The sequence below is a fragment of the Panthera leo genome, chromosome D2, assembly GCF_018350215.1.
Source record: "Panthera leo isolate Ple1 chromosome D2, P.leo_Ple1_pat1.1, whole genome shotgun sequence".
Lineage (NCBI taxonomy): Eukaryota > Metazoa > Chordata > Mammalia > Carnivora > Felidae > Panthera > Panthera leo.
In genome coordinates this window covers 54,790,617-54,818,303 of record NC_056689.1, presented here as the reverse complement: position 1 = coordinate 54,818,303, position 27,687 = coordinate 54,790,617, and the positions used below count along the sequence as shown (strand labels likewise).

At 37.5% G+C, this 27,687-nt stretch overlaps 1 protein-coding gene across 14 annotated transcripts in view; it reads right to left on the bottom strand.

Annotated features, from left to right (window-relative positions):
• Positions 1–27,687, bottom strand: part of CC2D2B (coiled-coil and C2 domain containing 2B) — a 93,417-nt gene that overhangs the window by 15,811 nt on the left and 49,919 nt on the right. For 11 of the 14 annotated variants that reach the window (XM_042908022.1, XM_042908027.1, XM_042908026.1 and 8 more), the window contains 11 exons: positions 21,245–21,337; positions 20,968–21,059; positions 19,274–19,444; positions 17,944–18,040; positions 17,002–17,111; positions 15,265–15,369; positions 11,554–11,647; positions 6,011–6,109; positions 3,492–3,674; positions 3,129–3,326; positions 856–945 (listed from right to left, as the gene is read on the bottom strand). In XM_042908022.1, the coding sequence (XP_042763956.1) occupies positions 856–945; positions 3,129–3,326; positions 3,492–3,674; positions 6,011–6,109; positions 11,554–11,647; positions 15,265–15,369; positions 17,002–17,111; positions 17,944–18,040; positions 19,274–19,444; positions 20,968–21,059; positions 21,245–21,337 (1,332 nt within the window). The remainder of the gene's footprint in view (positions 1–855; positions 946–3,128; positions 3,327–3,491; positions 3,675–6,010; positions 6,110–11,553; positions 11,648–15,264; positions 15,370–17,001; positions 17,112–17,943; positions 18,041–19,273; positions 19,445–20,967; positions 21,060–21,244; positions 21,338–27,687) is intronic. The other 3 variants (XM_042908030.1, XM_042908036.1, XM_042908025.1) reach the window with 3 other exon arrangements.

Sequence of the window (27,687 nt, the reverse complement as noted above, 5' to 3'; positions counted from 1 at the left end):
GAGATGTGGGGAGATTGGGGAAAGCTTCTGAGAAGGGGCGGTCTTTGCCCTAGACTCAGTGTCTGTCCAGCTCCATAGTGACAAGCCAAGTTCTGTCTGGGGGATGTCATAATATTGTACTCCTGGAATTTCCATGGGATGAAAATATTCATGAGCTACCACTTATAACGTTGAATAGATTGTTCCTCTTGAGAATTATTTCTTTTTTGTTTAAATTTTTTTTAACATTTATTTATTTTTGAGACAGAGAGAGATAGAGCATGAACGGGGGAGGGGCAGGGAGAGAGAGAGAGACACAGAACCGGAAGCAGGCTCCAGGCTCTGAGTCATCAGCCCAGAGCCTGACTCGGGGCTCGAACTCACGGACTGCGAGATCGTGACCTGAGCTGAAGTCGGAGGCTCAACCGGCTGAGCCACCCAAGCGCCCCATCTTGAGAATTATTTCTATGGATTATGATAGAGCTGCCCATGACGTATTAAATTATCAAATGATGTCAAATTTCACAAAACAAAGTATTACATATGTGCATACTATTTTTAAAAATCTATTTAAGAGAAAAGTAAGAAATACTATAGGGGCGCCTGGGTGGCTCAGTCGGTTGGGCGGCTGACTCCGGCTCAGGTCATGATCTCGTGGTCCGTGAGTTCGGGCCCCGCGTCGGGCTCTGTGCTGACAGCTCAGAGCCTGGAGCCTGTTTCGGATTCTGCGTCTCCCCCTCTCTCTGACCCTCCCCCGTTCATGCTCTGTCTCTCTCTGTCTCAAAAATAAATAAACGTAAAAAAAAAAAAAAATTAAAAAAAAAAAAAAAAAAAAAGAAATACTATATATTTGAATTATAAAACATAATTTGTTACCTCTGATGTCATCCATATATCAAAACCATCATTTTCATCCAGAACATCGGGCACAACAGGAATCAAAGATACAAAGTGAGCAATGAGGTCCTAGAATAATATTAACTAACATTTATTAAGTGCATACTATGTGCTCATCACCGGGCATAGTATTTTACATGCATGACCATCACATTTAGTGTATCCCATAAGCCCATGAAGTACATACTATTATTATTTTTGTTTTACAGAAGAGGAAAAAAATCATAGCATGCTAGGATAACTTGCCCAGGGTCACACAGCTAACACAGTGCATGGAATCTCTGGGAACAAGCCCAAGTTAGCCTGACTCCAGAGGATGCCCATTAACCATTACACTTCACTGTAATAAGTTCTAGAAAATTTAAACATTATATATATTACCTATATACTTTAAATTACAACTGTTAAAAATTTTTTAAAAATATATTAAAGAATAGCAAAAGCTGATTTGCTTTTAGGTTCCAAATCTATTAGAATTATTTTTATTAATACAAGCTTGTTACAAGTTATTGGAGCAGGAAAATGTTGGTACAGCTTGCTTTCTCAAACAACAGAAGTTATACTGTGGATTGTTCCCCCTACAGGGCTAGAGACAAGGACTCGGACTAAAATAGGAAAGTAGAAAGGGATACAGATAAATAATGAGTAACACAGAAAGTTTACTGACATTTTCATTGATTTATAATAGCCATCATTTATGCACCAATGACCTCCTACATTGGTCATGTTTTTGACTTCATGATTCATAGTCCTTCATAAGCAAAGTTGCTAGGAGTTATATTTAAAAACAAAACAAAACAAAACAAAACAAAACAAAACAAAACAAAACAAAAAAGGATTGGGGCACCTGGGAGGCTCAGTTGGTTGAGCATCTGACTCTTGACTTCAGCTCAGGTCATGATCCCAGGGTCATGGGATCAAGCTCCACGTTGGACTCCACACTAAGCACGGAGCCTGCTTAAGATTCTCTTTCTCTCTCTTTCTCTCACTCCCTGACCCTTTCCCCTGCTCTCTTTCTCTCTCACTCTCTCTAAAATAAAAAACAAACAAACAAAAGACCTGCGAAGATGGTTTTTGATACAAATCTAGAGGATTATTATCTCTTTGGACTTTGGGTGTCAGAAAACATAGGCAGAAAGAAACTCATGATGGAAAGGCAGAGCATAGCAAAAAGCAACCTAAGTTAGGATAAAAATAATACAAATATTCTGAGGCGAGCCAAGTGACTCAATCAAACCTGAATAAACAAAAGGTGTAAGTGATTTTTTGTGGATGCCTTTTAAGCAAAGCTTATTTTTTTTTTGCCTCAAAGAGGAGACTTATAGCTCTGATTTCATATTTTCCTTTCTCAAAGTGGTAGGAGTTTTTGAGTCCATAGTGAATAAACCTTCATTTTATATGAACTTCAATTTTGAGTATGTTTCTCTTGTCAGCTGGTAAATAGATATGCATAAAGGAAAAGTCACATAGGATGGGGTAGGAGGTGTTATGATGGCAGTTTACAGAGAAAAATATAACATAGTTTCTTCATTCCCACATAACAATGAGAAGCAACCCTTTGAGAAGCCATTTGTAGGACACAACTCCTTTAGAAACATAACTTTTAAAAAAATGTTTATTGATTTATTTTGAGAGAGAGAGAGAGAGAGAGAGCGAGCGCATGAGCGGGGAAGGAGCAGAAAGAGAGAGAATCCCAAGCCCTGAGGCGGACCTTGAACTCACAAAACTGTGAGCTCCTCTGATCTGGGCTGAAACCAAGAGTTGGGTGCTCAACCGACTGAGCCACCCAGGCGCCCCCAGACACATAACTTAATTTTGCCTGAAGTCAAAGGAATTTTTCTGTGTCATTTTCCAAAGTTTGGTAGAAACACTACAAAGCTAGTGTGGTCACATGAACTGGTGTAGCAACAGTGACTCTCTAGTCCAAGGGGGTAGAAATGAAGGAGATCAGGAAGAAATATTTTCTCCCATCTGGGGCTCAAGAGGACATACTGTAACACAGATGGTTTCTCTCTCAGGAAACTGTTTTTGAAAACAAAACAATTTTAGTAAGAAAGTTATGCTCAAAGTTAATATAAAAAATAAACAAATTAAAATAAATATAGAGTAACAAAATGTTCTAAAATTTACTATGGTGATGGTTGCACAACTTTGTGAATACACTAAAAACCACTGAACTGTATACCTTAGATGGGTGAATGATATGTAATGTGAATTATATATCAATAAAGCTACTAAAATACATATCTTACAAGTGTTGCATTAGAATCATGAAGAAATATATCCAGGAGTTGCTGAGGTGGGTTTAATGCCTTGATATATCTTGTTACTAAGATCTGTATCCCTTCACCATTAAAGACAGTAGCTGTGACTCTTCGGTTGGGAAACATCGCCTGACAACTTTTTTTAAAAATCTGTGCTCTCTTGAAAACATCTGTTTGATCTGAAAACTAGAATCAAGTTCAAAATATTTCAATATTATTCCATATTGTTCCCACAGGAAAATACCAAGAACCAATGTTCATTTTTATCCACTTTGAAATTATTACTAGCTTTTAAAACAAGTTTATACTTCTTTAATAGTACCTATAAAAACAATTCAGTGCAAAACCTACCTTGTCTAGTTCTGGATTACAGGTGACGTATGATATTTGAGGTTCAATGGTAGCAAAAATATTTAAGAAGGTAGATTCTTTAAAATTCTGCCCATTATAATCTTCTCTAGGAGACGCATGAGTCTTACTCCAAGTATACCCAAGCAAAACTGGCGGAGTATTTACCTGAAATGTTCCGCTAATCTGAAAGAATATATCAATATAATAGATTCTTCATGACAAAAATACACATCAGTCAAATACAGTACAGCTTGTCCCAGTCTTCTCCCGAGGAGGAAACAGACTTGCATGGGTACGCACATGCGGGTTCTACCAGTATGTACCTGCACAAGGATGATCAGGTTCTCCATGGTGATCTATTCACACACACCCTCCACACCCTGGGTCCCTGTCTAACATGCACTATGTGGACAGGGCAGATGCAGAAAAGGGATGAAGCAAGGATGCAAGTTGCCCTAACAGAGTGATAGAAGTTCTTAGGAGATCTAATTCAGGCTCAGAGAAGATGCTAAAAGACCATGTTACACTGGGTACATTTTATATTGGGTCTAGAAAGAGAAGAAAACATGCAGCAGCAGGAAAGACAACCCACAGGTCCACAGGAGGAGGAATCTTGGGTGTGTGTGTGTGTGTGTGTGTGTGTGTGTGTGTGTGGGTGTGTGCGCATGTGCAGAGGTAGGAGCTGATTTACAATAATAATAACTAATAGTAATAGCTAATAGTTACTGAACACTTACTATATGCAAGGCACTATGCTAAGTGCTTGATGTAGATCATATCAGTCAATGAAGTAAATACTCCTCTAATCTCCCACTTTGCAGATGAGACTGAGGCTTACAGAATTTGAGTAATTCGTGCAAACTCACACAGCTAATGAGGTCTGCCCACTTTTGAAGCCCACATTCTTAACTACCTCTCTATCCTGGCGTCCAGCCTGAGACTGAGAGATACTCGGAGATTTACAGATGTAGGAAGCCCTGTACCCCAACAACTTAAATCTCTATTGCTCTTTCTTTGCGGTCCTGATACTTGTGACATGCTCCCTCATGTCATCCCTCGTGATAACATATTATGCAGGCATTTCTACTCTCTTCCCTAATGTCTATTCTCTTCTCCTTTCTCACCAACAGTTTCAGGTGGCAATATGACAGGCACATAGTGGCCAAGTCACATAAATGTAAGAAGGCTGCCAGGGTTTTCTGAGAAAGCGCACTGCCCCTTCTTGCTTCACCCTGCTCTCATCTGCAACATGAATACGAGGCTGGAGGAGCACTGAATAATTTGCAATTATGAGGATGACAGCCACATGATATGTAACGTGATATTCTTGAGCTGCTGCACTGTCATCTAGATTTCTTTTTAGGTGAGATAAATAGACCCCTTGTATCACTCATTGTTAAGTTTTCTGTGGCAAATGGCTGAATGCAATTCTAATAATACACACATAGTTCCTTCTGAGTCAAATGCCCTCTTTTGTTTGACAACCATCTTTAAGGACTTGATTCAAAAGTTATCTCTTTGGTAAAAACTTTTCTGACCTTTCCTTCTCCTTCTCATACCCTTCTTGTTCACCCCTGGCCCCTGTGAATATCCCCACTTCTCCAAACCAGTAAGAGTAAGGTACTCCCTACTGTATGTTCTCATAGTATCTGTCTTGTGCCCCTATCAAAGCACTATAGCATTAGTTTTCTTCTATAGATGGCGAGCTCCTTGAGGTACAAAATTCATTTCTGAAACTTCTATGGATGGCATAGCTCTATAACTAACTAACAAAGCCCCAAAGAGTCTAGGCTGGGTTTTTTCTATTTTTCTGGTCATGTAGGCATATTTGTGCTACACAACTCAACAGGAGAGCCCTGTGGGGATATCACAGAGACAGGTGCTAATCATCAGTCTCACCATTATCAATAAGCAATGCTGAGGAGCTGAAACTCCTAGAACCCATAGTCACAAAGCAACACCATGAATCATTTATCATTAATCAAAGAACATTTGTGAATCTGATCCTAAAAAACTATTATATGCAAGTGTTAATGTTGTTTCAAGACCTAAGGGTAGCTGTGTTATTTTTTTGTTTGTTTATTTATTTATTTTGAGAGAGAAAGCACGTGTGTGCATATGAGCAGGGGAGGGGCAGAGAGAGAGGGAGGGAATCCCAAGCAGGCTCCATGCTGTCAGCCCAGAGCCCGACGTGGGACTTGATCCCATGATCCATGAATCATGACCTGAGTGGAAATCAAGAGTCAGACGCTTAACTGACTGAGCCACCCAGGCACCCCTAGATGTATTATTCTTTATCATCAAACACTCTAAACATATAAGAAATAAATTTGTGGGTGTCTCCTTTTCTAGAGACAGCTAGAATATTTAAATACTCCAACACCCCAGGGGCACTCAAAAACAGGGTTGCTTTGACCTACCAACCTGGTAATCACAGAATCTAATTCAAAGATAACAGTAAGTTTCTACTAGCCAAGGTAAAAACTTAGAATAGTTAGCAAATACTCATTTTCTATTACCTCAGATTGTTGCAGAAGAGCAGAGAAAGGGAAGACAATGGACCCGAGCCAATTCTTTCTTATATGCGAATAACTACTGCAGCTCTTGCAATAGGGATCCTGTTAATAGAGATAATTTTTGTTACTTACTTTAATCACATGGTGAATAATTTCACAAACTTTCACATAAGTATAAAAAATCATTTTTTCTTCTTAAAAAGAAACCAGAGTAAACAGAAAGAATATTTTTCTTTCTTTTTAATTTCTTTAAAAGACACTTGACTATTTAAAGCAAAATAATGACCCACTGTGGAGTTTATGGCCTATGTACAGCTATTTACATTATTGTAGTAGATATGCTCAGTGCAGCAAACTTTGAAAATACACTAAAGAATATAGAGAAAAGAATAAAAATTACTTTAACTCAACCCCCAAGACATCACAACCACTAACAACATTTTAAGATGTTAAATTGTAGTGAAAATATGTTGAAATGATGAGGACACATTCAGAGGAGAATAGCATCATAGATTGTAGATCAGGGAGAAAAGCAGACTTCGAGTAGAAGTTTGATGGTTTTGCTGACATGACTAAGTTAATTTAAGTGCATGGTGCCAATTAGGAAAAGGTGACCCCCAAGGCTACCTCAACTTAAGCCCTTAAGACCATGCAATTCAGTTTTCTCTGATTTACTTAGTAGTCTTCTGAGCCCAGTTCAGTTTTTTTTCTTCCTCCCTCCCTCCCTCTCTCTCTTCCTTCTTTCCTTCCTTCCTCCCTTTCCTTTTTTCTTTCTTTTGTTTAAGTTTATTAGCCCCATTCAGTTTCTAAGAAAGGTTTCTATATTGAGAAGTGATTGCACTGATAGACCAACTCTGACTGCTTGGAATGTTATATTTCTTATGCTAATTGAAGTAAATACTCCTCTAATCTTGTTTATTTTTCCCAAGGTCCTGATCAGCTTTATCATGGGAATTTTAGATTTGCAAGACTGGTAAGATTGGTTTGATTTCCCTTTTTTTCTATCCTCACTTTGGCCTTGGATAGAGCCTACCTTACACTTCTAGGAACTTATCATTAAAGAAGTAAACAGGCCATCCTGTTAAAGTAAAAAAGAGACCATCCATCTGTGTGCAAAGAGAAATTAATCATTTTGGTCTGTTTAGAATATTATGATTGATTCTAGGCATGCTTAAGCCCCATCATGGTGCAAATTGGGAAAAGGAAATTGTGATAGTTAATTTTACATGCGACCTTGACTGAACTAAGGGATGCCCACATATGTAAAACACTTTCTTAGGGTGTGTCTATGAGGGTGTTACTGAAGAGATTTGCACTTGAATCAATAGACTGAGTAAAAATCAGCCCTCACCAATGTGGGCAGAAATCATCCAAACCTCTGAGGACCTGAATAGAACAAAAAGGTGGAGGAAGGGCAAATTCTCTCTTTCTTTTTGAATTGGGACATCCATCTTCTCCTGCTCTCAGACATTGGAGTTCCCGGTTCTCAAGGGCTTCAGACTCTGGAACTTACACCAGCAGTCTCTCAGTCCTCAGGCCTTTGCACTCAAACTGAATTACAGCACTTGCTTTTCTGGCTCTCCAGCTTGCAGATGGCATATTGTGGCATATCTCAGCTTCCATAATCCCATGAGCCAAAAATAAATCTCCTATATCTATATCTATCTCATATATATGATATATCTATATCTATCTCATATATATGATATATCTATATCTATATATCATGTATATCTCTATCTATCTATCCTATTGATTCTGTTTCTCTGGAGAATACTGACTAATACAAAGAAAATTAAAGGGGGAGAGGGGACATATACCATGTATGTGGGATTGGAAAGATCAGTATTATAAAGGTGTCAATTCTAATTAAATTGATCTATGTATTCAATCCATCCTAATAAAAATACTAGCAGGTTTTGTCTTGTTTTTGGAAAGCAATAAACTGATTCTAATATTTATATGGAAATACAAAGGGCTAAGAACAGCCAAAGCAATCTTGAGGAAGAAAAACAAAGCTGAAAAACTTAGATTTCTGGATATCGAAATTTATGACAAAGCTTTAGTAATTAAGACAGTGTGGTATCAATGCAAGGATACATATTAGACTAATAGAACAGAACAGAGTCCAGAAATAAACCCACATTTATACAGTCACCAGATTCATAACAAAGGGTGACTTTGTAATGCAGTGGGGGAAGGGATGATCTTTTCCATAAATGGTGCTGGGTCAACTGAATATACTTATGGGGAAAAAAATAATCCTGAACCTCTACCTCACAGACACATAAAAATCAATTCTGGTTGGATTTTAAATCTAAATGTGAAAGGTAAAACGATTAAACTTTTAGAAGCAAAACCAGGATAATATCTTCATGATCTAAAGTGGGCAATATTTCTTAAAGAGGACCAAAAAAGTACCACCACTGCATTGCAGTACACTAAATCAAGATTTTCTGTTCATCAAAAGACACATTAAAAAAGTAAAAAAGTAAAAAAGACAAGCCAGTGTGGGAAAAATACTTGTAAAATGTATATCTGACAAAGTACTCATATCCAGATTGTACACAGAACTGTTAAAAATCAATGAAAAAAAAATGGGCAAAATACTTGAACACACCTTTCACAAAAGAGGATATCAAAATGGCCAATAAACATAGAAAAAAGTGCTCAATTTCATGAGTTATCATGAAAATGAGACTTAAAGCCGTAAGGTGATATGGCTGCTTTCATCAGTGTGTCTGAAATGAAAAAATCAGACAATGCTAGGTAATGACAAGGATACGATCAACCAGAACTCTCATAAACTGGTGGTGGGAAGTGTGAATTGACACAACCATTCTGAAAATGGCTTGGCATTAAACAACTAGAGCTGGGCATATGCACAGTCCGAGAGATAGCAATTTTACTCTTAACTATATATCCAACAGAAATGCAGATGTCCCCAAGACATGTACAATTATATTTATATCAGTGTTAAATATAAGAGCCAACAACTAGAAAGAAACAAATTATCTATCAATAGTAGAATGCATAAAAAAGTTAAGGTACATTCCTACAACAATATACCATACAGCAATGAGAATCAATGAGCATCATTACAGATGACTTCCACAAACACAGTGCAGAGAGAAATAAATCACTCACAGATGGATGCATAATGGATGATTTCAATCATACAAGATTCGAAAATAAGCGCTACCTAATCTATACTGTTAGAAGCTAAGATAGTTACTCATGGGGAGGAAGGAATTTGGATAGAGCACAAAAGAGGCTTCTAGGATGATACTAGCAATATTTGGTTTCATGATCTGAAGCGCTGACATTTTTTACTTTCTTAGCCTTTTGTCTCCACTATTTATTTCCCCTCGGATGGAAAGCAAAATGTTTGCCAGAATAAGCTTGTCAATACAAATTTAATTAAGAAATCCTAGGTTGAGTCTCTTGCCTCTGAATAATTCAAACTTACCTGAAGTGGTTTGCAAACTCTAGGAAAAGCATGTAATTAAAATTAAACCTCAAAAATAAAAAGTTCTAAAGAGTTATGTTTTTCAAGAATCATAGTTCTGATTATTAAAAATTACAAAAGCACTTTGACTACAATACAATAAAATTAGAATTTGAAATCAAAAGTTACACTAGTCATTTTAAAATATATAAAAACATACTATTAAATAACTAGTAGGTCAAGAGAAAATAATACTACAAAGAAAATAACAAAAAATAAAAATAACCTAATATGAAAGACGTGGTCTAAGATATTCTAGAGATAAATTCATGGTCTTAAAATATTTCCATTCCTGTGAGAGAGAGATTGGTTCCAAATTCGTCTCAGAAAGAGCCCAGCTCTTTCATCCCCAGTGCTAAAAATAGGCCACATTTCTATGAGACTTCCAAGTCCTCAGCTTCCTGCTAACAAGTTAACTAATGAAGGGGGAACCCACAGGAAGTAAGAAATAGTTGATAGCAGGAAGAAAAAATACACAAGGACAAGAGGAAAACTGAAGCATGGGAAGAAACTGTTTTCTAAAGAACAGTGATTGATGATACACCAACACCTTCTTTCAGCGGGGTAGTCATCCTGGGGCTCAGCCTAGGTGGGGTCTTTTATGAGAAAAAGGAATGTTTTGGCCTGTAGTTACCTTGTAACCCAGTGCATGAGAGGAAGGCAAGAACATAGGCCAGGCCCTTTCCTTTCCTAAATAGCAGGCTCATGTTGTCACATATGTCCTGATACTTAAAGCATATGGATTTCATTCAATAACAACACAAAGCACTTACAAGAATTTAACTATGAATCAAATATTATTCAATTCCGCTCAAACCAGATAATTCACTTCTGAGAGAGAAAGTCTGTTAGGGATTTTTTGGGTTTCCCAAGTTCCACCCATTATCAGTTTATTTTTTTATTTTTATTTTTAATTTTATTTTTTTGAGGGAGAGAGAGAGAATGAGCATGTGTGCACATGTGTGGGGGAGGGGCAGAAGGAGAGGGAAAGAGAGAATCTTAAGCAGGCTTCACACCCAACATGGAACCCTACTCGGGGCTTGATCTCCCAACCATGAGATCAAGACCTGAGCTGAAATCAAGAGTCAGACACTAAACTGACTGAGCCACCCAAGCTCTCCTTTTTTTTCTTTCATTATCAGTTTAATCAGAAAACTACTCAGTTTAACTCCTTGGAGAACAGCCATCACCAAATTACTGTTCAATATTTTACCTTTTATGAAGCATTTATGAAGAATTGATAGAAACTATTTTAATAAGAATGTGTGTCCCATCTCCTGGAAAACTGAATTGGAACACAATGACATTATGTTTCTTAGTTCTTATAGAAGACTCATTCCTAAACCATACTTGAAGGTCTAGTTCAACTTCTCTCCCTCTGAGCCCCAGTACCTAGATAGAATTAATTGCTCCTTCAACAGCACGGCCATAGAATTTGATGAGCATTTATAATAAAGCGTTTAATCAGAGTCCCAAGAGAGGAGGTATAATGGATATGCATCTTTATACTTCTGGTGCCAAGTTTAGTAGGAAGGAAGCTAATATTTATTTGAGAGATTACACTAAGCATTGTTAGGAGCTTTTGCGTATCTATGATGAAGACATTCAGTAATTTAAAAAATCTGATTGACTAGAACTGGGTTTTAGTCCTGTGAATAATTTGGTGTCTTTTGCCGAAGTGGTATGTTTTCTTTGATCAGGCAGTGAGAAATACAGAATGCATTTTCATTTCGTTTCAATTTTCTTGGCTCCCAGAAAGCTCACATTTAAATGTAATGTTAAATTGCAGAAACCTACTTCTCCCGAAATCTTGGTATATTTACCCCCTCCACCTCCTCTATGTGGTTTATGATCTCTGATATTTTTTAACTGACTTGTCACATGCCTGATTTTATTTCAAGTTGCCCCAAGTTCTTTTTAGAAAATGTTGGAAAAAGACATTGCATCTAAAAGCAAATTTACAAAGATGTTACTAGGGTTTATTCAGTCTGACCTTAAAATTAGTTCACCATTGATTGTTATAATTATTCTAAATTACCTGTTTTTCAATAATCATTTCATCAAAAATGTTGATATATATATTATCTTTTATTTTAGATAAGCTTGAGAAGCTATAATCATGTCCTGGTGAGCTGTAAATAAAAAAAAAATATATAAATTGCTTAACTTGTTTTATAAGAGCATTATTCATAAAGAACCATGTAATTACCTGTGTTCTTTTCTTTTACAAAGTGTAGGCTAAGAAAAAGCTATGTGTTTTGCAGATGACTGTTATCTTCCTTTAAGCCAGTATGTGCTTTGTAATTTATCCTGTACCTCTCTTGAGGTAATTTGCATTAAAAGTGTTTCATCGGGGCGCCTGGGTGGCGCAGTCGGTTAAGCGTCCGACTTCAGCCAGGTCACGATCTCGCGGTCCGTGAGTTCGAGCCCCGCGTCAGGCTCTGGGCTGATGGCTCGGAGCCTGGAGCCTGTTTCCGATTCTGTGTCTCCCTCTCTCTCTGCCCCTCCCCCGTTCATGCTCTGTCTCTCTCTGTCCCAAAAATAAAAATAAAAAATGTTGGAAAAAAAAAAATTAAAAAAAAAAAAAAAAAAGTGTTTCAATGTCAAGCAGGAAGACTTTTACTACAGCAATCCATTGCAAACAAATTATCCAAAGTATGGTGCATTAAGATTGTCCAAATAATCTTAAATTCTGCTGTCTTCTACTAGTTCCCACATACAGTTAAACTGCTCTTTTGCTGTCAGCTAAAAAATACGACTGCTTAACCATAAAGCTTTTTTTCTTTCCTGCATTTATTTTCTCCAACTAGAAACTGGGACAGAGGAATGCATTTGCAAGCTGTCTGTTGATGGTTTACTTGACTAGATACATTTCTGGAGGTAGTGAAAGGAGAGTGTGGTATACCACAAGCAATGAACTTTCTTCACTCTTAGCTCCAGCTTGTGCATGCAATCTTGAAACTTCTAACAGCTCAGAGAAGTTAAATAACTTGCTTGAGAAAATACCACTAGCAAATGACAGAGCTCCTACCTGAACTCATTTCACTATACCAACTGCCACCGATAATATTATTGAAGCTTGTTGCTAAGGAAGCAACTATTTCAAAGGATCTCTGACAGTTTCTGTACCTTTCTGAGACCTACAGTCAGTGACAATTGAAAAATGTAAGTTGAAATTACAGAACAGTTTGAAGTTTCCTTATATTTTTAAGTGATAAGCTGACTTCCCTACCCTACTCCTCCAGAGTTCCTTTTCATGTTGCAAAGGCTTATGACAGGACAGAGGAGGCCATGAATACTTACAGAACTACACTAGTAGGAGAAATGATAACTGTCATCCTCAAACATTTTTGAGTGTGTCAACTTAGCATGTTCCTTCAATCACTCAAGTCCGGCATTGTCCTGCATTTTGTATTCTACTCAAAACTTACTCAAATTTCACAATTTCTCCTCCACAGTAGAGCTCACAAGGCTAATAACTATCTACTATTTATTTATTATTACTATCTATCCCATTTGCATGTGGTCTTTATTCACTAAAATGTCCTGTGGAGAAGGGAACAGAGCTCTGGTATGTCATGGAACGAAAAGTGGGTAACTGAATGGTTGTGCCTTAGCTGAACCCTCTGATCTACTTGGTTGTTCTCTAAATGTGTTCCTGGCTTATCTTGCTGCTGTAACTGCAAATACTCTACAGCCTTCTTCTCTTCAGTTCACTTGTAAGTTTATTTATCTTACAATTTTGTGTTCTCCTAAATCCTTTTATTTAATACAGTGACACCATCAAAGAACCATGCCAATAGTCAGGAACCACATGATCTGTAGAACTTGAGGGAGATTGGCAGGAGAAGGGGGAAAGGGCACCAGGACAAGAGAAAGGAGTTTGATAATGGATGTAGTTGCCAGTTCTCTATATTACTTTCACCCCAGTGAGAGCTAAAGATACATAGGAAGTGACAACTGAAAATTGCTTATTGAGTTTAGAGAACAATTTTAAATTCTATGTTTCAAATTTGTCTTGATCAATGTACCTTATTTCCAATAACAAAACCTATTTACATAGATTTAGCATCAAACATAAATCTTGAGAAAGACGAACAAACCTGAAGGCATCCGACATCCTGATTTCAAAATACATTACAAACTACAGTAATCAAAATATTATGGTACTGGCATTGAGACAGACATACAGACCAATGGTACAGAATGGAGAGCCCAGATATAAATCCCTGCATCTATATTGGGTCAACCGATCTTTGACAAGGATGTCAAGAATACACAATGTGGAAAGAATAGTCTCTTCAACAAATGGTATCAATAAAACTATCAACATGCAAAAATAGTCAAATTGGACCCTTGTTTTATACCACACACAAAAATCAATTCAAAATGGATTAAAGACTTAAAATTAAAGACTTAAAACTGTAAAGCTCCTAGAAGAAAACACAAGAGAAAAGCTTCATGGCATATGTTGTGGCAATGATTTCATTTCATAGATATGACGCCAAAGCACGGGCAATAAAAACAAAAATAATCAAGTGGAAATATATCAAAATGTAAATCTTCATCACAGCAAAGGAAACAATCATCGAAGTGAAAAGGCAATGTATGGCATGAGAGAAAATATTTATAAACCTTATGTATTATAAAGGGTTAATCTCCAAAACATATGAGGGACTCATACAACTCAATAATAAATTAATAATCCAATTTTAAAATATGCTGAAACTTGAGTAGACATTTTCCAAAGAAGATCTACAATGACCAACAAGTATATGAAAAAGTGCTCAGGGCGCCTGGCTGGCTCGGTCACTAGAGCATGCACTCTTTGCCTCGGGTTATAAATTCAAGCCCCAAGCTGGGTGTAGAGGTTACTTAAAAAATAAAATAAAATAAAATCTTTAAAAAAAAAGCTCAATAATTGTTAACCAATAATAAAATGCTCACTAATAATCAGGGAAATGCAAATCAAAACAGCAATGAGATACCACCTCACACCTGGACAAATTTTTTGGCTTTGTTTTTAACAAAAAAGGAAAGATGACAAGTGTTAGTAAAGATGTGGAAAGCTGGAATCCTTGCACGCTGCCAGTAGGAACGCAAAACAATGCAGCTGCTATGGAAAATGGAGGTTCTTCAAAAAAATTAAAAACAGATTTGCCATCTGATCTAGCAATCCCATTTCTGGGCATCTATCCAAAAGAACTGAATCAGGATCTCAAAGAGATGTTAGCACTCTTATGTTTATTGTAGCGCAGACAATAGTCAAGATACGAAAATATCCTAAATGTCTGTTGACAGATGAATGGATAAAGCTAATGTGCTACACACACAATGAAATAAATACTATTCACCCTTAAAAAATAAGGAAATTCTGCAATATGCGACAACATGGATGAACCTTGAGGACCTTATGCTAACTAAAATAAACCAATAAACCAGTCACCAAAAGACAAGTACTGAATAATTCCACTTATATGAGACATCTAAAACAGTCAACTTCAAAAAATCAAAGAGTGGAATGTTAGTTGCCAGGGCCTGGGAGAGGCAAATGGGGAGTTACTAATCAATAGGCATCAAGTTTCAGTTAAGCAAGACGAGTAAGTTCTAAAGATCTGCTGTGCAACATTGTACCTACAGCCAACAGTTACATACTGCACACTTTAAAGGTTAACGGGGTAGGATTCATGTGAAGTGTTATTTCTACATTAAAAAAAAAAATTAGTAGACCTTGAGTAAAGCAAATTACCTTCTGTAGTGCTGACTCACGTGATTGTGGGGTATGCAAGTCCAAAAATCTGCAGGGTAGACCAGCAGGCTGGAGGCCCAGGGAAGAGTTGCAGTTTGAGTCTCCCTAGGGGGAGGTAAGTCTTTTTCCTGTTAAGCCTTCAACTGATTGGATAAGGCCTACCCATAGGTTAATGCAATGACATTCTGGAAAAGGGAAAAAGCTATGGAGGCAGTAAAAATGTCAGTGGTTGCTAGAGGTCCCAGGGGAAGGGATGAATAGATGAAACAGAGAATATTTTTAGGGCAGTAACACCATGCTGTATGATATTATAGTGGTGGGTTCATGTCCTTATACATTTGCCAAAACCCATAAAATGCACAACATGAGAGTGAACTCTCAAGTAATGGTTGATAATGATGTGTCAACATTGGTTCATGGATTGTAACAAACATACCACACTGATGCTGAGGGAAGCTGTATGTGTGTGTATTGTGGGAAGGGTGTATATGAGAACTCTCTGCACTTTCTACTCAAGTTTACTGTGAGCCTAAAACTGCTCTAAAAAGTAGTCTATTGATTTTTTTTAAATGGGGAAAAAACTCAATCTCATTAGAGAACAGGGAATGTAATTTAAACCACAATGATAATATCATTTTAGATCTATCATATTGGAAAACATAATTTTAAAAGTACAAAATATTATTGAAGATACGACACACAATAGAACTTTTGTATATTGCTATTGGGAGTGTATATTGGTACAGTCACTAGAAAACAGTTTGGTATTATCTAGTAAAGCTGAAGCTGAATTCAACTATAACCTAGCAATTCTACTCCTGGACATATATCCTAGAGCAGAGGTTCTCAAAGTATCTCCTCACTAAGTAGCATCAGTAACACCTGGGAACTTGTTGGAAATGGAATCATCAAGACCTACCCCAGACCTACTGAATTAGAAACTATGAAGGTGGGGCCCAGCAATGGTTTAAGAAGCCATACAGGTGATTCTAAGGCACAAAAACGTTTGAGCACTACTGTCTTAAAAAGAAACTCTTGCACGTGTGCTCCAGAAGACAAGTACAAGAATGTTCAGAGCAACATTACTTGCAATAGAAAAAGCCTAAAACAAGAAAAATGTGTATCACCAGGAAAAAGTAGAAAAAATTATGGCATTTTAGTCCAGTAGGATACTATCTAGAAATGAAAATAAAAGAAGGAAGGAAAGAAAAGAGGAAGAGGGGAGAAGAGGTAGCAAAGAAAGAAAGAAAATAGAAGGGAGGAAGCAGGGGAGAGGAAAGCTATGAGTATGAACACAGATGAATCTCTCAAAATAACTGAGAGCGAATAAACAAGATTGCAAAAGACGATTCAATTTATATAAACATCCACAAGTAAATAATACATAGTTAGGGATAAATATTAATGATATAAAATCATAAAGAGAGGGAATGTTAACACAGATTAGTGGTTGTTACCTCCAGGGGGGAGGAGAGGGAATACGATGAGGTCCTGGCCTTCAAAGGTAATGGTCATATTCTATTTAAGCTGGATGGCCAATACATGGGTATTCCTACTATCATTTTTCCTCAGAACTTACATTTGCATATATATTCATGCCTTTCTAAGAAATATTTCATAATTTAAAAGCTTAAAAAAGAAATCATATCTCAATCATTATTTTTGATAAAAGGCGTAAGAAAACAATTTTGTTATTGCTCGTTTTTAGAAGCTGAAGAGAAATAGATTCCAACCTACATAAAATCTACTTTAATTTCTTCGTTCCAGCATGGATGAGATCCACTTGCAGTACTGGTTCGGTATACAGTGTGTTGAAAGGAAACTTCCACAAAAGGGTATATAGTACCCTGAAACACATAATAAACACTAACTAGATTTTTGAAATATTTTATAAAGCTGGTAAAAGGGAGAAGGCTAGGACATTACTTGGTTACTGACTGACAACTGGATGGCTTACTTTTTCCAGGTTTTCAAACAGCCAGTAGTGGTTCATTCATTTAATAAATATTTATTGGTCCTATTCAATATCAGGTACTTTTCTAGGATCAAAAGATAAATGGAACTTACCTTCAAGGATTGTATAGCCTGTCAGGGGAAGTTACACAGGTAAACAAATAAAATTGCAATGAAATGTGAAAAATAAAAGAAATATATTCAAGGTAGAATAGTTACTCAGGAAGGCCAATGATTAATTTTCTGGGGTAAGGAAAAGGAGAACTTCACAGAGAAAACATGTTTGAGCTCTGAAATGTTAAGTAGGAAGTTTCATGTGGCCAATAACATGGAGCTGTGTGGAGGCCATTCCAGGTAAAAGAAAGGGCAAGAGACCTTCTAGAAGCAGAAATATATGATATGATATGATATGATATGATATGATATGATATGATACTGTCGTGGGGTGGAGAGTGATGTGGCTGATTTGTAGGTAAGGGCCAGATCATCACAGATTTTTGTAGGTATTCTAAAGGAGCTTGTACCTTATTCTGTAGGCCCTGAGAGCAGGGGAGCATGGAATGAATTGGTTAGGATTACATTTTATAAAGAGCACCCTCATTGCGTTATAGAAAGTCAACTGGAAGCTCAAGACGCTAGAGATGGAGAGGCCAGATAGCAGCCAGTCACAATTCAGGGCAAACATAATCAAAATTGAACTTTATAGAAGTGTTATTAAATACTTACCTCATTTAAGATCTCATCTGAAGATATTGATTTGACTGTTTCCTTATGTCTGAGGTGAGATACGGATGATATCAAATAAGTGGGCAGATCCAAGACTCTTCAGGAAAAACGAGTTAGAGGTAAACACTTTAAGTAATTTTAACATTAGTGTTGGTGGGAATCAGTAGCGTTTTGCCTATGTTCATGGAGATAAAGATTTCAGTTACCCTGGATCTGAAAATTTGCTTTGTATCTTCTTATCATAGGTGGTTAGAGCTAAACATTTGATAATCACTATTCTGGAAGACTGGCTCCTAAGTGCGGAACTATGTATTGGATCCAGTTAAGTGATAAGTTTTCACTGGACTTTGCAAAGGAGAAAAATAAGGTAAGCGATACATGGAGATTATATCCTTCCTGTTTTAGGTATTATAATATTCTGTCTTTTACAAATTGATGATTACAGAAAATGGTGGTGATTTTATGATGTCCTTATTTCATAAAAGGTAGCCTTTGAAATGTGCATTTGTTTTGAGAACATCAGTTCTATTAGATAAATAAGGATGTAGTTTATAAAACATAGGAAAAACTTTTGAGAGGTTTTATAAATTAGGTTTTATAGATAATCTATAGATTAGTACCCAGTAAGCAAAATATTTTCTCACATGTAGAAATCATGGGATGTGGTTAACATAAGACAAAAAGAGCACATAGGTGTTAAACATAGGAAGGGATACTTAATATTCCTGAGATACCTGGGTTCTAAATATCCGTAATATACGATTCGTACATGAGACTAAATATATAAGACACTCAATATTCAGGATACACTAAATATACATGAGCATTTAATATTCATGATGCCTTAATTTGGCCACTAAATGGCAATGTCTATTCTGGCCCCACATATCCTTGGCTCAAGAAACATAAATAAAACACAGAGAGTGCCTGCAGAAGAGTTGGGTAAGATCTGATTTTTGCAGAGGTCAACCAAAATGACAAGTCCCAGACAGAGCCCACTTTCAATACTAAGAGGGGCCAGTGGCAGAGAACAGTGCACTTGGCAAGAGCAGCATCACAAGTTTCCACAACAGGGAATAGGGACAAAGGTATTTATTTGATATGTCACCCCAAAATACACATGCTGAAGTTACTTTGTGCATCTCAAACTTCTGAAAACTCTTAAGACATGGCAATGACAGTATGACTATCCAAATGAAGACTTCAGCTTTCATTCCATTTCTGTATATGGAGCATTAAAAAAGTGCAGAGTTTTACACGTAGGACAGTTTGGAAATTATATTTAAGACAGAGCTTTTGCAACTGTAAAAACTGGTGCACACTGTCTTACCTATTAACTGTTGTGTTTCTGGTAGGAATATTGTAAGCCCGCAGTATTCTAACAAGAATCTTAATATCTCCATCACAGATAGTCTGTGCGGCCACCTTTCTCCTTTCTTTCCTCTGAGGCTTTAACTTTCTTTGTCGTTCAACAAGCTTACAAACTGCATATGTCAACTGGCTAAAGAGTAAAAAAGTGATCATCCGCATATACACAAGATTACTTTGTTTTAAAAGACATCAATTTTTAAAGTTAACTATTGTAAATAAGGCCATTATTCTGAACCTATATGTTCTCCATTGTGGAGCGGATACAGAGTTGTCTTAAACCGAAGGAAAGAAGCTTTTTTGGAGCATAGAAGAGATGCTATGCTCACTGTCATGTTATGAGAAAATGTGATTGCTCCATGCCCTTTGGGTACATGGTCCAAGAAAAGACAAGGAGAGGTAATTCCACGAAACATGATGTTCTTTCAGAATATTATTCATTTTTCAGGAATTGCCCTCTTGAAAGTGGTTAGACACTAAACTTTTCCGCATGGCTTTGAGACAGGAGTTAGTTACACAGGCTGCCAACACAAATCCATGGAATTATAGCTTTATGGCCACACGCATTCCCCCCCTCCCCCCAAAAATGAAAATAAAATACAATAGATTTCTGCATCCAAACCAATTTAAAACCTTATTAGTAGCATTAGGAATCTGCATGTGGCCCCAGGGAGGGTTCCCAGAAACATGGCATGCATAGTCCCGGTCCCACCGCTAAGTTTCAGAGACAGAATGATATAAGAATTGAGTTCAGCCAAAGGGTCCCCAAACTGCTGTCTGTGGATCACAGCACCCATGTATGGTTGAGGATTCAGTTTTGAAAGGGGGAGATTGTAGGCTTAATGTGTGGTGCTGCCAGCAGTGACTTTTCCAGTAGCGGTTCCAGGACAGGAAAATCTTAGGACAAAACTAATTTGGGACAAAGGTATTTCTTTTCTCGCCTAAAAACGATCAATAAGGAGAGGGTTAAAAACAAATACTACCGGGGCACCTGGGTGGCTCAGTCAGCTAAAGCGTCCAATTACGGCTCAGGTCATGGTCTCATGGCTGTTGGGTTCAAGCCCCACAACAGGCTCTGTGCTGACACCTCAGAGCCTAGAGCCCCCTTCAGATTCTGTGTGTGTGTGTGTCTCTCTGCCCCTCCCCGGCTTGTGCTTTCTCTCAAAAAATAAACATTAAAAAAATTAAAATGCTATGCAATTGAAAATACATATCATATAGATATGTCCAAAGTGCAATTTTAAATAACCAAAAAAAAAAAAAACCTAATAAAAAAAATAACAAAATGGGGCGCCTGGGTGGCTCAGCTGGTTAAGCATCCAACTTTGGCTTAGGTCATGATCTCATGATTCGTGGGTTAGAGCTCCACATCAGGCTCTGTGCTGATAGCTCAGAGCCTGGAGCCTGTTTTGGATTCTGTGTCCCCCTCTCTCTCTGCTCCTCCCCCGGCTCACACTCTGTCTCTCTCTCTCTCTCAAAAATAAATAAACATTAAAAAAATTAATAATATATTTTAATTCACTATATTTCACTTTAAGCTTTGTAAATGCATCCTTTGCATGTAACTTAATATTAGAACAGAGAACATAGAGAAATTTGAAGGCATTATCTTAGAGCTTTATATTTCATATTTAAATAATAATTTTTACTATGTACCTTGCAGATACAATTTCTTCATAATCAGCCACAACATCCGATAAGTTAACTTTGCTAACTTTGACAATTCTTTTCATTATCAACTTTTTCATCTACAAAAAAATAAATTTAATTTAAAGGAATAACAGTTTCTATTTGAAGATTAAGTATTTACAATGGTAATGGTGCCACTATTTTTCACTCCTAATTTTTGCAAGCAATGAATGGAAAAGGAGATTAGGAGGATTTCACAAAAGTGAATGCAAACATATTAATGATACTATTTTGCCATTGTTACCTTTTTCAGAAAATTGGCAGAATTAATCCGTTGTGCGGTAATAGAATTGACATCTGAAATGGGGATATCCTTCTCTATCTGAGTTTCATATTCCTAAACAGAGAATTAAGTTAGTTTCACCTCTTCAATGTCACGGAGCTCAGCTATGATACACTGCAATAAAATATTAAATGTTCACTTTGGTTCATGGATAGGAGACGCTGGAAATCACTGAGCATTAGCTAAGAAGAGCTTTTGATTCTTTTGTTTGCTTCTAGGATAAAGTCCATTCATCTTTTAAAATAGAGTAATGTTGAGGAAAAAATTACGATTGAGAAATTATGAAAAAATGTGAAGATTATTGAGAAATGTTCTTTATGCATATATTTACCTGGCAATCACTGAAAATAAAACATATAGGAAATAGTATAGTATCAATAACTTTAATTTTTAATTTATAACCTTATTTTAAAAAAAAAATTTAAAGTAAACCCTACACCCAATGTGGGGCTTGAACTCACAACCCCAAGATCAAGAGTTGCATGTTCCACTGACTAAGCCAGCCAGGTGCCCCTTAACTTCTAGCTTTAAAAAGTTAATGATAGGAAGATGGCGGCGTAGGAGGACGCTGAGGTCAACGCGTCCTGCGGATCACTTAGATTCCACCCACACCTGCCTAAATAACCCAGAAAATCACCAGAAGACTAGCAGACCGGATTCTCCAGAGGCAAGCGTAGACAAGAGGCCCACAGAAGAGGGGCCCCTCCCGAAGTGGATCTCCGAAGGAAAAGCCAGCTGAGCCTGCCCCTCCCGCTCCCGTGCACCTTGCGGATCCACCCCAGCTAATACGCCAGATCCCCAGCACCACAAGCCTGGCAGTGTGCAAGTAGCCCAGACGGGCCACGCCACCCCACAGTGAATCCCGCCCCTAGGAGAGGGGAAGAGAAGGCACACACCAGTCTGACTGTGGCCCCAGCGGTGGGCTGGGGGCAGACATCAGGTCTGACTGTGCCCACCAACGCAAGTTATTCAAGACAGCACAGGGGAAGTGGCCCCGCAGTCCCGCACCACTCCAGGGACTATCCAAAATGACGAAACGGAAGAATTCCCCTCAAAAAAACATCCCGGAAAAAACGACAGCTAATGAACTGATCAAAAACGATTTAAACAATATAACAGAAAGTGAATTTAGAGTAATAGTCATAAAATTAATCGCTGGGCTTGAAAACAGTATAAAGGACAGCAGAGAATCTATTGCTACAGAGATCAAGGGACTAAGGAACAGCCAGGAGGAGCTAAAAAATGCTGTTAATGATCTGCAAAATAAAATGGAGACAACCATGGCTCGGATTGAACAGGCAGAGGAGAGAATAGGTGAACTAGAAGATAAAATTATGGAAAAAGAAGAAGCTGAGAAAAAGAGAGGTAAAAAAATCCAGGAGTATGAGGGGAAAATTAGAGAACTAAGTGATGCACTAAAGAGAAATAATCTACGCATAATTAGTATTCCAGAGGAGGAAGAGAGAGGGAAAGGTGCTGAAGGTGTACTTGAAGCAATAATAGCTGAGAACTTCCCTGATCTGGGGAAGGAAAAAGGCATTGAAATCCAAGAGGCACAGAGAACTCCCTTCAGATGTAACTTGAATCGATCTTCTGCACGACATATCACAGTGAAACTGGCAAAATACAAGGATAAAGAGAAAATTCTGAAAGCAGCTAGGGATAAACGTGCTCTAACATATAAAGGGAGACCTATAAGACTCGTGACCGATCTCTCCACTGAAACTTGGCAGGCCAGAAAGGAATGGCAGGAGATCTTCAATGTGATGAACAGAAAAAAATATGCAGCCGAGAATCCTTTATCCAGCAAGTCTGTCATTTAGAATAGAAGGAGAGATAAAGGTCTTCCCAAACAAACAAAAACAGAAGGAATTCATCACCACTAAACCAGCCCTACAAGAGATCCTAAGGGGGATCCTGTGAGACAAAATACCAGAGACATTGCTACAAGCATGAAACCTATGGACATCACAATGACTCTAAACCCGTATCTTTCTATAATAACACTGAATGTAAATGGACTAAATGTGCCAACCAAAAGACATAGGGTATCAGAATGGATAAAAAAACAAGACCCATCTATTTGCTGTCTACAAGAGACTCATTTTAGACCTGAGGACACCTTCAGATTGAGAGTGAGGGGATGGAGAACTATTTATCATGCCACTGGAAGTCAAAAGAAAGCTGGAGTAGCCATACTTATATCAGACAAACTAGACTTTAAATTAAAGGCTGTAACAAGAGATGAAGAAGGGCATTATATAATAATTACAGGGTCTATCCATCAGGAAGAGCTAACAATTATAAATGTCTATGTGCCGAATACAGGAGCTCCCAAATAGATAAAACAATTACTCACAAACATAAGCAACCTTATTGATAAGAATGTGGTAATCGCAGGTGACTTTAACACTCCACTTACAGAAATGGATAGATCATCTAGACACACGGTCAATAAAGAAACAAGGGCCCTGAATGATACATTGGATCAGATGGACTTGACAGATATATTTAGAACTCTGCATCCCAAAGCAACAGAATATACTTTCTTCTCGAGTGCACATGGAACATTCTCCAAGATAGATCAAATACTGGGTTACAAAACAGCCCTTCATAAGTATACAAGAATTGAAATCATACCATGCATACTTTCAGACCACAATGCTATGAAGCTTGAAATCAACCACAGGAAAAGTCTGGAAAACCTCCAAAAGCATGGAGGTTAAAGAACACCCTACTAAAGAATGAGTGGGTCAATCAGGCAATTAGAGAAGAAATTAAAAAATATATGGAAACAAGCAAAAATGAAAATACAACAATCCAAACGCTTTGGGATGCAGCGAAGACAGTCCTGAGAGGAAAATACATTGCAATCCAGGCCTATCTCAAGAAACAAGAAAAATCCTAAATACAAAATCTAACAGCACACCTAAAGGAAATAGAAGCAGAACAGCGAAGACAGCCTAAACCCAGCAGAAGAAGAGAAATAATAAAGATCAGAGCAGAAATAAACAATATAGAATCTTAAAAAACTGTAGAGCAGATCAACGAAACCAACAGTTGGTTTTTTGAAAAAATAAACAAAATTGATAAACCTCTAGGCAGGCTTCTCAAAAAGAAAAGGAAGATGACCCAAATAGATAAAATCATGAATGAAAATGGAATTATTACAACCAATCCCTCAGAGATACAAGCAATTATCAGGGAATACTATGAAAAATTATATGCCAACAAACTGGACAACCTGGAAGAAATGAACAAATTCCTAAACACCCACACGCTTCCAAAACTCAATCAGGAGGAAATAGAAAGCTTGAACAGACCCATAACCAGCGAAGAAATGGAATCAGTCATCAAAAATCTCCCAACAAGTAAGAGTCCAGGACCAGATGGCTTCCTAGGTTCTACCAGATGTTTAAAGCAGAGATAATACCTATCCTTCTCAAGCTATTCCAAAAAATAGAAAGGGAAGGAAAACTTCCAGACTCATTCTATGAAGCCAGTATTACTTTGATTCCTAAACCAGACAGAGACCCATTAAAAAAAGAGAACTACAGACCAATATCCCTGATGAATATGGATGCAAAAATTCTCAATAAGATACTAGCAAATCAATATAGCATATAAATAGATACAGCATATAAAAAGAATTATTCACCATGATCAAGTGGGATTCATTCCTGGGATGCAGGGCTGGTTCAACATTCGCAAATCAATCAATGTGATACATCACATTAATAAAAGAAAAGAGAAGAACCATATGATCCTGTCAATCGATGCAGAAAAGGCATTTGACAAAATTCAGCAACCTTTCTTAATAAAAACCCTCGAGAAAGTCAGGATAGAAGGAACATACTTAAACATCATAAAAGCCATTTATGAAAAGCCCACACCTAACATCACCCTCAATGGGGAAAAACTGAGAGCTTTCCCCCTGAGATCAGGAACACGACAGGGATGTCCACTCTCACTGCTGTTGTTTAACATAGTGTTGGAAGTTCTAGCATCAGCAATCAGACAACAAAAGGAAATCAAAGGCATCAAAATTGGCAAAGATGAAGTCAAGCTTTCACTTTTTGCAGATGACATGATATTATACATGGAAAATCTGATAGACTCCACCAAAAGTCTGCTAGAACTGATACATGAATTTAGCAAAGTTGCAGGATACAAAATCAATGTACAGAAATCAGTTGCATTCTTATACACTAATAATGAAGCAACAGAAAGACAAATAAAGAAACTGATCCCATTCACAATTGCACCAAGAAGCATAAAATACCTAGGGATAAATCTAACCAAAGATGTAAAAGATCTGTATGCTGAAAACTATAGAAAGCTTATGAAGGAAATTGAAGAAGATATAAAGAAATGGAAAAACATTCCGTGCTCATGGATTGGAAGAATAAATATTGTCAGAATGTCAATACTACCCAAAGCTATCTACACATTCAATGCAATCCCAATCAAAATTGCACCAGCATTCTTCTCAAAACTAGGACAAGCAATCCTAAAATTCATATGGAACCACAAAAGGCCCCGAATAGCCAAAGTAATTTTGAAGAAGAAGACCAAAGCAGGAGGCATCACAATCCCAGACTTTAGCCTCTACTACAAAGCTGTAATCATCAACACAGCATGGTATTGGCACAAAAACAGACACATAGACCAATGGAATAGAATAGAAACCCCAGAACTAGACCCACAAACGTATGGCCAACTAATCTTTGACAAAGCAGGAAAGAACATCCAATGGAAAAAAGACAGTCTCTTTAACAAATGGTGCTGGGAGAACTGGACAGCCACATGCAGAAGATTGAAACTAGACCACTTTCTCACACCATTCACAAAAATAAACTCAAAATGGATAAAGGACCTGAATGTGAGACAGGAAACCATCAAAACCCTAGAGGAGAAAGCAGGAAAAGACCTCTCTGACCTCAGTCATAGCAATTTCTTACTTGACACATCCCCAAAGGCAAGGGAATTAAAAGCAAAAATGAACTACTGGGACTTTATGAAGATAAAAAGCTTCTGCACAGCAAAGGAAACAACCAACAAAACTAAAAGGCAATCAACGGAATGGGAAAAGGTATTTGCCATTGACGTATCAGACAAAGGGCTAGTATCTAAAATCTATAAAGAGCTCACCAAACTCCACACCCAAAAAACAAATAACCCAGTGAAGAAATGGGTAGAAAACATGAATAGACACTTCCCTAAAGAAGACATCCAGATGGCCAACAGGCACATGAAAAGATGCTCAATATCACTCCTCATCAGGGAAACACAAATCAAAACCACACTCATGTATCACCTCACGCCAGTCAGAGTGGCCAAAATGAACAAATCAGGAGACTACAGATGCTGGAGAGGATGCGGAGAAATGGGAGCCCTCTTGCACTGTTGGTGGGAATGCAAACTGGTGCAGCCACTCTGGAAAACAGTGTGGAGGTTCCTCAGAAAATTAAAAATAGACCTACCCTATGACCCAGCAATAGCACTGCTAGGAATTTACCCAAGGGATACAGGAGTACTGATGCATAGGGGCACTTGTACCCCAATGTTTATAGCAGCACTCTCAACAATAGCCAAATTATGGAAAGAACCTAAATGTCCATCAACTGATGAATGGATAAAGAAATTGTGGTTTATATACACAATGGAGTACTACGTGGCAATGAGAAAGAATGAAATATGGCCCTTTGTAGCAATGTGGATAGAACTGGACAGTGTGATGCTAAGTGAAATAAGCCATACAGAGAAAGACAGATACCATATGTTTTCACTCTTATGTGGATCCTGAGAAACTTAACAGAAACCCATGGGGGAGGGGAAGGAAAAAAAAAAAAAGAGGTCAGAGTGGGAGAGAGAGCCAAAGCATAAGAGACTCTTAAAAACTGAGAACAAGCTGAGGGTTGATGGGGGGTGGGAGGGAGGGGAGGGTGGGTGATAGGTATTGAGGAGGGCACTTTTTGGGATGGGCACTGGGTGTTGTATGGAAACCAATTTGACAATAAATTTCATATATTGAAAAAAAAAGTTAATGGTAACTTTAATTTTACATCCAACAGTTGGTATAAGATTGTCAGGCTGTGTCATCTATATAATTTAGAATAAATCTGCATCTGTTATATCTGCATTTGTGGGATACATCCTTAATGCACATGGAAATTGTTTTATATTATGGATATCACCAAACACTACCCAAAAATAATGAAGTAGATACTTTATAACTTTCAGCTATATTACAATGAACATTCTTTTATCTGAAAGTAACTTATTTGTTCTTCCAATTTTCTGCAAGAAATCTTGAATTTAATTCTGTTGGTCGGTAACTTTTACTTAAAAATATATAAATATTTCGTATCACTTCATTCTTTAAAGTATTAACTTATAGGAGT